This window comes from Sminthopsis crassicaudata, chromosome 6, assembly GCF_048593235.1.
Source record: "Sminthopsis crassicaudata isolate SCR6 chromosome 6, ASM4859323v1, whole genome shotgun sequence".
Taxonomy (NCBI): domain Eukaryota; kingdom Metazoa; phylum Chordata; class Mammalia; order Dasyuromorphia; family Dasyuridae; genus Sminthopsis; species Sminthopsis crassicaudata.
The window spans coordinates 246,283,513-246,294,173 of NC_133622.1; the positions used below are offsets into that span (position 1 = coordinate 246,283,513).

A 10,661-nucleotide genomic window follows, 5' to 3' on the forward strand; every position below is an offset into this window, starting at 1 on the left:
TTTTGTGTAAGATTTGAAGAAATCATTGCTTCTGTTAATTGCTCCCTCTGGTACTTTAATGGTAGCAACAAATCTAGGGGAAATAAATTCTTTAGGGATTCTTTGAACAATCCTTTATTGAGAAGCACAAACCTGAAATAGAAATAAAGTGTTAGTAAATGGACTAATAAAGAATATTTTCAATGGAGGATCATGGAAGGGTGAAGTTGGTGACAATTAAACTCAATTTTGAAATAGAAGTACATTTTAAATAGCTAAGGGTGGTGATTGCCATTTCTGGCACATAGAAGAGTTGCTATAAAAACATCTAGTCAAGAAGTCAATTTTCTTCTTGGAAGAGAATCTTTCTATTATAATTCAGAATTAAGCAATGAAATTTTTTGCCCATGGGAAAAATCAATCTTCTTTTGTTTACTGATTTCAATCCTTTGTTTCAGTCAATGGCAAAATAATTTATTAACTAGACAAAGACTTATGGGGTCCCTTAAGATATATATAATTAATTTTCAAAATGAATGATTCCTTTGTTGAAATAAAACAATTATCCAAGTTGAATATTTTGGTGCTTTATCTTTAATTTGTAGAAAAAAAACATTAAACTATTCATTTCATTTTAATGTGATGTTTTCTTATCTTGGACATGCAATATCCTTCATACATCCCCTTACTTTTTAATTGTTGTAAAGATGGACATTTCTTTTTTTGGAAAAAAGGAAGTTTTGATTATCCTACTCAGAGCAACCTTGATTTTCATGTTCCTCAGACTATAAATAATAGGATTCATAAATGGAGGCAATATTGCATAAATCATTGAAATCAGAAGATTCTGGACTGGAGAAGTGTCTGACAAAGGACTGAAGACTGAGACCATACCAGCAAGAAGGAATAACAGGAAGATAATCAGTTGAGGTGAACAGGTAGACAAAGCTTTGTATCGCCCTTCCTCAGAGGGCATTTTAAATACAGTGGAGAAGATATAAATATAGGATATAACTAAAAAGCCGAAACATATTAAAAGTAAAGTGCAACCGGAGGCAAGGAGTACATACTCAGTATTACGAACCTCAGAAGATGAGACCTTCAAAACATGAGGAATGTCACAAAAAAACTGATGGATCACATTGGATCCTGAGAAAGGCAGACGGAACATGTTCCCTGTGTGTGCAGCTGAATAGATGAACCCAGTGACCCATGAACCAGTTGCTGCCCAAAGACAACGGAATGGTGTCATGATGACCCCATAGTGCAAGGGGTGGCAAATGGCCACAAAACGGTCATAGGACATCACCACAAGCAAAGCAATTTCTGTTGCCCCAAAGAAGATAGAGAAAAAAACTTGAGCACAACAACCCAGGAGAGAAATGGCTTGATTACCTGTCAGAGAATTCACAATGAATTTGGGAAGAGTGACTGAGATGCAGCCAAGATCCAACAGGGAAAGGTTGCTCAGAAAAAAATACATTGGAGAGTGAAGTTGTGGCTCAGTGACAATGGCAGTGATAGTGAGGAGATTCCCCATCAGGGTTGCAATGTATATCAGCAAGAAAAGAATGGCGTGCAACACCTGCAGCTCTCGGATGCTGGAAAACTCCATAAGGAAGAATTCCAGGATGATGGTACAATTGCTCATGTCTTCTGGGCTCCTGTAATTCATCCTATAACAATATGAGTAGAGGTTACCAAATTCTAGAAGGAGAACAAAGAAGTACTTCATTACATAGAAAAGCCTTCTCTGAACTTCAATCAATTCTGACTCACCATTTTAGAAGCAATCAGACCATTTTAAAAGTCCATAATATGACCATTATACAACAACCACATTTAATCCATAAAATGAAAATATATATTCACTGTACCAGCCGAGCCTTCTTGATTTGATTTACTTAATAGAAGCTGCCCTATGCACATACACCCACATACTCCATTATAATCCCTAGATTGAATCCCTTTTGCAAGAAACCAACATAAATCAATGCAAAATATGAATATGTATAAATATATATAGATAGATCATAGATGCTAGGTAAGCCTTATATTGAATACTTTGCATTGCTAGACACTGTGTATTTACTAAAACTTTATTTTTCGGTGAGACTTTAAGCATCTTGATACTGTTTATTCCATGCACATATGTATTTTCATTCTCTAGGTTGTCAAAGCTCTGCATTTGATATAAAGACTTTTATTTCCAGTACAGTCTTGCTACCTCAGATCTATTTCTCTATCTGACTTCATTAATTTAATTAATCAATTGTGATATATTCATTCCTCTACTTAACGCTAATCTCTACATACACACATACACACACAAACACACTCAGATATCCTGCTAAGTAGTTTTTTTCCTATCTTACCTTAACAACTTGGATTATATAGTTTTTCCTCTATTTTTAGAGTATGTAAATTTTGATTATAAGATACACATACACACCAAAACCCAAAAGTCCAAGGCAATATATGGACCCAGAATATTTGATTGTCTTTTGTCATTTAGATTGGAAGTCATTATTTGCTTATAATCTATATTTGATATATTATATGAATTTTTAATAGGTCTTTCTTCCTATGATGTCACTTCTCTAGCTATTGCCATGTTGCCTATTACATAACAATGATAGTGATAATATTAATTGTAATGATAATATTTATAATAATTATTCTATAGGCACAAAACACCTTTGTAAAACGTTAGACTTTTCAATTCATTTCACTGGGTACTTATCCATAACCTTGAGAGAGGGGAAGAGCAGATTTTATCCCACTTTGAGAAATTTTGTAAATTTCTTCTAATCTGCACCCTGATCTGAGCTAGAGATAGTGTCTTTATGTAGGATAGAACAATGATAGCTAATATTTACCTGATACTATTTTGCAAACTATTTTATAAAGATCATTTTCATAGCTCAAACAAAATTTCTGAGATGCTGAGAGTACTATAATTATATTATGAATGAGAAATTGAAATTCAGAGAGATTAAATGCCTTATCTTCAATTACGTAGCTTCCATATGCTAGAGGAAGAATTTAAGTTGCAATTTTCCTAAATTCAAATCTACAATCTTATAATGACTCACTAATGAGTAATTCCATATGCAGAAACCATTCCATACTTCTAACACCCACTTAATTAACTAAACAAATTGTCCATTCAGAAATATAATATCAGATAAAACAATACCTGAATAAAGAGTTATGGCATTTTGCTTTTCTGAAGTTTGTATTGATGACTTTTCTTTACGAAATCACAAATACAAAGATTATCTCTGTCCTTACTGTATTGGTTCTGTTCTCAAATGGAGCTTCAGAGGACAAAGGGAGCTGAAACTGTACCATCTGAGATGACTAAATTTGCTGAAATATTTGATGAACATAACGCAAGTGGAAATATACTGCTCAATATCCTTTAGAAAAATATTTTCTGAAGTTCCCAGGGGAGACAAAGTCATACTCTCTTCTTTATTAATTACAGATTCTCTGGCCTTTCCCTTGAGTATAATTAATTGAAGAAGAGATCTTTTTATTAATAACATGGAGAAAGGAGTTCACCCTTTATTGTTGTGTGGTCCATTAGTACTTCTGTACTCCATGAAGATTTTCCATTCAATCTGGTCCAAAATGCAAATCCATTTAACTTTTTTTTTTTTAAAGTGTATTTCAAACAGTCTGATTTTCATTGAAAAAAATTTCATGTACGTTAATATAGACATATCTATCTATATATCTGCCTACTTATAACCTATGTAGGTATATAATTATATGCCTCTACATGTGCCTGTATATATGTTTATATATATACATATATTACATATATGAGTGTGTATATTTATGTATGTACACACACATCAGCATATGCATTGGATGTGTATATACTTTGTATGTGTTTTTTCATATTGTTTCTCAAATGTAATAAAATGTCTGCTGCATGAGAGCAGTAACCATGTTTCTTATTTAAAAAATCCTACTGAAATAAATTTTCAGTTCTTATCCCTTCCTGGTTTCTCCCCATTCTTCACTCAGCTAACAAATTGGTCTTTAAAAGACTAAGCACAGATTTGACTATGTTATTCCCTATTTAATAAAAGCTTCACAAAAGGATCCCTCACATATATGCCTTTCATATGGTCAAAAATGTGGTTGTTTCCCTTCCCTGCTCCCAAATTCCTAATTTTCTTCCACTAGTACTTGCATGTATTTGCATTACTTTGACCAAAATCCAACTATAATTTCTTTAGAACATTTTGTCTGTATGGAAGCATATGCTTATACATATACATACACACATATATGAAAATGAAATGATATTAGCTATCCCCTCCCAAATGTCCAAACATTTTTATTTGTTCAAAATAAATGCATTATATATGTATATGCAGAGAGTTATGTATACATATATAAATACATAATATACCCAATAAATACATTAATTCAAAGGAGATGATCATTGAGTGAAACTTCTAAATCTCATCGATTCTCATTTGGAACTTCAGAGGGCAAAGGGAGCTGATACTGTGTCATGTAATATTACTAGATTTGCTGAAATATTTGGTGAATGAATATGAGTGAAAATATATAGCCCGATGTCCTTTGAAGAAATGCTTCCTGAAGTTCCCAGCAGAGCCAAGGGCATAATTTCATTCTGATTAGCCACAAATTCTCTGACCTTTCATTTAGGTATAATCAATTGAAGTAGAGGTCCTTTTATTAATAGCAAAGAGAAAGGAGTTCACCCTTTAATATTATATGGTTCATTAGACTTCTGTAGTTCATAGTAGTAGCTAATATTTATCTGACACTACTTTGCAAAATATTTTACAAAGGTCATGTTCATAGCTCAAACTTTCTGAGATATTGTAGGTATTATACCTATAGTATGGACGAGAAATTGAAGCTTAGAGAAATTAAATGCCTTGTTTTGAGTTACACAGCTTTTTATATCCTAGAGGAAGGATTCAAGTTCCAATTTACCTAAATTCATATCTTCCACACCGTAATGACTTGAGATCAATCCATTCTTCTTACATCCATGAACTAAACAAATTGGCCATTTGGAAATGGAATATAAAGTAAAATAATACCTGAGTCAAGAGTTGTGACATTTCTCCTTTCCAAAGTTCCTATTGATTGCTTTCTTTTACCACATCACATGTACAATGATTACTTCTATCCTGACTCTATTGGTTCTGTTCCCATTTGTGGCTTCAGAGAGCAAAGGAAGCTGAAACTGTATCATGAGAAGCTACTAAATTTGTTGAAATATTGATGAACTTTAAGTGGAAATATAATGTCCAGTATCTCCTTTAGAGAAATATTTTCTGAAGTCCCCAGCAGAGCCAAAGTTATACTCTCATCTTTCTTAACCACATATTCTCTGGCCTTTCCCTTGAGTATAATTAGTAATTATATTATTATTTTATTTATTTTATTAATAAAATGAAGAAAGGAGTTCACCCTTTAATGTTATATTGTAATGTTCTTCTCTAAAATGTAATGTTCTCTGGGAGCAGGTTTCTTGGGGGGCTACTGGAGGCAGCCTTTGTTTCAGTTCAGTGTAATAATCACTTCACATTCAGCCAGGAGTTAAAGTCCAGGTACTTTATTGTCTCCTTCAAAATAGCCCAATTTCTCTCCTTGGTTCCAAGAGCTCTTGCTGCAAGTCCTTTGTCTCTTCCAGCTTCAGTCCCTAGCTCCCTCTGAATCCAAAGCCTGCAGCCAGCACAAAGGTGGAAAATGGAATGAATCTGACTCTGCCTCCAAGAATGGACTGTCGGCTTCTGTGTCTGGCCCCAAGAGCTTCTTGCTTTATATGCTGTGCACTGAGTATACTCCAATTATTAAATCATTAGGAAACCATTATTTGTTGTAGGATTAAATCAATGCTAAATTAGATTTAACCATTGTCTCCTCAATTCCACTTAGTTTCTTGTTTCAAGTTCTGGCCCATAACATGTCCTTGTAGGATTAAATCAATCATACTGAACCATGCTAAATTAGATAACTATTGTCTCTATCAATTCCACTTTCTTAGTACTCTGTAAGAATCCCAACCTTATATGGTCCATTAGACTTTTGTAGTCCATGAGAATCTTCCATTCAATCTGCTCCAAAATGCAAGTTCATTTGACTTGGTTTCTTTTAAAATGTATTTCAAACAAGACTAATTTTCATTGAAAAAAATATCATGTATATCAAGATAATCACATCTATTTATCTGTCTACCTATAACCTATATATATATATATATGTATTTATATGCCCATATACACACCTGTATGTATAAATATATGTATATTCATATATATATAATATATGTGTATATATATTTTACATAAAACATATATGCATGTGCATTGCCTGCAAATACTTTGAATGTATTTTTTCCATATTTTTTCTCAAATTAAATAGAATGCCTGTTGCATTAGAGTAGTAACCATGTTTCTGATTTAAAAAGACACTATTAAAAAGATGGCTACATATTTTCACTCATATTCATTCACCAAATATTTCAGCAAGTCTAGTAATATTACATGACACAGTATCAGCTCTCTTTGTCCTCTGAAGCTCCAAATGAGAATGGATGAGTTCTTATTCCTTCCTTTTTTCTCCCCTTGTCAGTCTATTCTTCCCTCAGGTATCATCTTGGTTTACCGAAACACAGATCTTACTATGTTATTCCCTATTTAATAAACAAGACAAAAGGATCCCTTTCATATGTCCAAAAAAGTATGATAGTTGCTCTTCCCTGATCTCAGATTCCTAATTTCATTCTGCTACTATTTGCATGTATTTGTGTACATAGATGTACATACCTTGAACCAAAATCCTACCTACTAACATTTTAAGTACATTTGTTTGTACTTTTGTATGGATGCAAACATACATACACATATATAGATACAAATGAAATGATATTATTTGTCTCCCCAAAAAATCTACACATTATTATCCACACATTATTATTATAATAAATATATGTGTATACTCAGAGAATTATTTATACATATATAAATGCATTATATTATAATAAATACATAAATCCAAAGGAAATGACAAATGAGTAAACCATGATTAATCCTTTTCTTCCATTACAGCTTGTTGAATTTTACCACCTCTTGCTACTGACTGAACTCAAACTCTTGGACAAAAGAATTTGAAGGAGATTTTTATTCCTGAAAAGGAAGACTAGAGACTTATAAGGGCAGAGCCAAGATAGTGGGATAGAGAAAGCATTCAATGAAACCTTCCCAAGGTTCCCTGCAAACAATTTTAAAATAATGTCTCCAATCTAATTCTAGAATGCCAAAGCCAACAAGAGGTCAGAGTGAAATAGTCTTACAGGCCAAAACAGCTTTGGAGTTTGGAAAAAAACAACTGTGATATAAGGGTAGAAAGTAACTAAAGAGAGTACATGGATAAAATATCAGTGGTAGGATTTGGTGGTTATTACAGAAGCAAAAGTAACTATGAAAGCTCTTAGACCAGAGATAGTAAAGGGACCTGACAACTGAAAGAGACTTCAGGGGACTTTTGTGCTAGATGCAGGAACAAACGTTTACTGGCAATTCCATTGCATAAAATAATTTCTGAGTCAAAGTTCAGAAATAGGGAAGAACAGTTTCTATGAATTGGGAGTGGAAGACCTGAGGGGAAGTGTCATTTCAAGTCCCAAGGGATCATTGACCTTTTTTAGGTAAAGACCAGGGTGTAGTCCAGGAGAGCAGTGATCACATTTCTCTCAAAATCACAGGGTCTTGCATGCCCCCCAAATCTTCTAAATGCCCATCATTAGCTTTGAAAATCTTTGTATACTTCTAAAATTACTCCGCTAAATCCCTTATCTAGATGAAATATAGTTTTTGAATCATCCTATTCAATATCTATAATCCCTGGAGATCCCTTCATCTGTCAATGTCAAACAAGTACTAGTTCCTAGATTGCTTCATCCCAGCCCTACACAAAGGAAGTATTCAATAAAAGTTTTATGATTGGCCTTCTGAGAGCTCTTCCATTTTTGGCCGCATTGTGCCTTTCAGAAGCCATTCTGGAAAATGAAAGATACTTCTTGACTTTCTTAATAGTTCATCATTTAAAAGAAACTTATTTGGAGATCCACACTTCAGGACTGACATGATCTTCTTGTAACTAATCAGTATTTGTTTTCATAGATATGGTACAGTATGGAATAACATAAAAATAACATAAAATATTATAATATTAAGAGGGCCTCCACAGTAGTTGAAAGATGACCTTGTGTAGCCAAAATGAAGGCAGAATAAACATCTCTATCTTCTTCTCTTCCCATTCTTCTTCCAGTGCATTTTCTTCTGGATAGATATGCAAGCAAAAAGTTGGGGCCAGAGTCCATCACTCTATTTTCATTAGAGAGATAGGATAGTACAATAAAATTGTATCTGTCTATTTCCTTTAATATTATCAGACTAGGGACTATGATTTAGTTCAATCTAACTTCCAATCAATTGTCAGTATTACTGAGGGAAAGGTGACAAATCCAAGGCTTGACCCTTTCCTACATAAAGGCAGTTCTAAAACGAACACAAAAAGTGAATTGAGGGAAGAAATTATCCAAATCTTAGCAAAATAGAAATCAGAGTAGCCATACAGAGAAGAATACCCACTAGACAATGCAGAGTGAAGGAGTTTTCCTATAGAGAGTGAGGTAATTTCATTCAATAAGTTAGAACATTCTAGTTTTGACCCAAGAAAAATTCCTCATAGTGTTTGGTACACCTAGGGGGAGAGAGAGAAAAAATAAAGACTCCCTACTCCTCTCATGTTTTCCCAAGAGCTTTCCATCAGCAATATGGTGTGAGGTTGGCTTCTTCCATCTTTCTTTTGCTAAATTTTTATTTATTTAATTTTATGAAATAAAACAAGCAACAAAACATGCAAGTTAAACAAGCATATAAGCAGTTTAATATCTCTTTGACATAATTCCAGATTACTCTCCTCTCTAATCTTCTTGAAATTAGAAGTCACTTTTCAAGAATGAGGTGATTCAAGACAATTCCCGGAGACTTGTGATGGAAAGAGTTATGGAGACTAAATGTGGATCAAAACATAGTATTTTCACCTTGGTTGTTGTTTGTTTGTTTGTTTCTTGTGTCTTTTCCCCTTTTGATCTTATTTTTCTTGTCCAGCATGATGCTTATGGATATATGTTTAGAAGAATTACATGTTTAATTAACACGTTGGCTATTGGGGAGAAGAGAGTGGGAAAAGGAGAAAAATTTGGAACACAAGGTTGTGCATAGGTGAATATTGCAAAGTATCTTTATATATATTTGGAAAAATAAAATACTATTAAAATTTAAATAATTTTTTAAAAGAATAAAAAAGAAGCCAGAAGTATATGGAGTGATTCAATGCTTAAGAAGATCTGAAAAAGACATCAAAATCAAGAGTTCCAAAATAGATTAAAGAAAGTTAGAGCTCTCACACTCATCAATTCTGCTCTGGACCTCATGTAAGTCAAGCATTCATCTCCACTAAGAAGGAGAAACTTCTATAAAAATCAGCTTTGATAAACAGATTACAGTAAGGTGACATGTGAATACAGAAATGCAGCTTGAAGGAGCCATATAGATCATTTTATTTAATGTTTCAGTAAATTAAATTATATTAATTGAATTCCTATGATTATTATATATTTACTAAAATACCAACACATCTATGTAGAGGGCCTTTGTAGAGGGCCACAGATGGGGGGGGGGAACTCTGGGTGAGGTATAAAACCCTTCAGCCCAGAGGGAATGGCTAACAATGTATGGTTTTGTTTCTATCTCCTCTAAGGGCTCTCAGCCTTCCTGAGAAATCAGGGGGCGGTGACAACCTGTGTTGCGATTGAAGAAGGGTGATACCAGATGGCAAAGAGTGATACCAGGTGGCAATCTACATACAATAGCAAGTTGTTTATGTGGTTCCATGTGGACAGTATGTACTTAGCCCCTATGCAGTGTTGCTTGGTTATATAAAGTTATCAGGGTATGTAAGGGGAAAAGAACTTGGAATAAACAGACTCCATATTTCCACCATCCTTGGGAGTCTTGCCTCATCACTCCTGAACTAGGACAGTATATTTTAACCATGCTGGCATGGGGGCTGTAGAAAGTACATTATGTTTTGTCACTACAACTTGGGGGCTCTAGAAAGCAGGATACAACATTTGGCGCCCAAAGTGGGGCTCTAGAAAGCACACAACATCCCAGTATGGGGACTCTAGAAAGCACAGTACATTTTGTCACCCCCAACTTGGGGACTTTTGAAAGCAGGACTATAATGTGCAGGCTAGCTTTCTCAATGATCTCTCTGGAGTTTGGAATCTGAGATTGAGCTTGAGCACACTCACTGGAGAATCTCTCAAGTCTGTTTATTTCATGTCCTCCCAGCCATTATATACCGTAGTACAATTATATCACTACAGCATATTGAGCATGTGCCAACTGTAGAATCATTACATCACCATAATAAGTTCTTAGTATATGTGAACTAGAGAACCATTATCTTATCAACCACACTGAGTTAGCACACTGCTGTAAGCATCTTTGCTTCAAGTATACTTTTCTCAGAGTTCCCCAATATCTGTGTTCCTCTACACAGAACTCAACAGATAACTAGTCTGGTGCCTCATAAGCAATCTCTTTTGT

The 10,661-nt window shown here is 34.2% G+C and overlaps 1 protein-coding gene across 1 annotated transcript; it reads right to left on the bottom strand.

The window, feature by feature from the left end:
- Window positions 1-664: 664 nt before the first annotated feature.
- LOC141547578 (olfactory receptor 14I1-like) lies at window positions 665-1,630 on the bottom strand. The gene has a single exon (XM_074275964.1). The coding sequence runs from the start codon at window positions 1,628-1,630 to the stop codon at window positions 665-667; it is 966 nt and encodes a 321-aa protein (XP_074132065.1).
- Window positions 1,631-10,661: the final 9,031 nt, after the last annotated feature.

Excerpts from the sequence above, each read along its gene's own strand:
- LOC141547578 (XM_074275964.1), bottom strand. The coding sequence starts at position 1,630 with ATGAGCAATTGTACCATCATCCTGGAATTCTTCCTTATGGAGTTTTCC.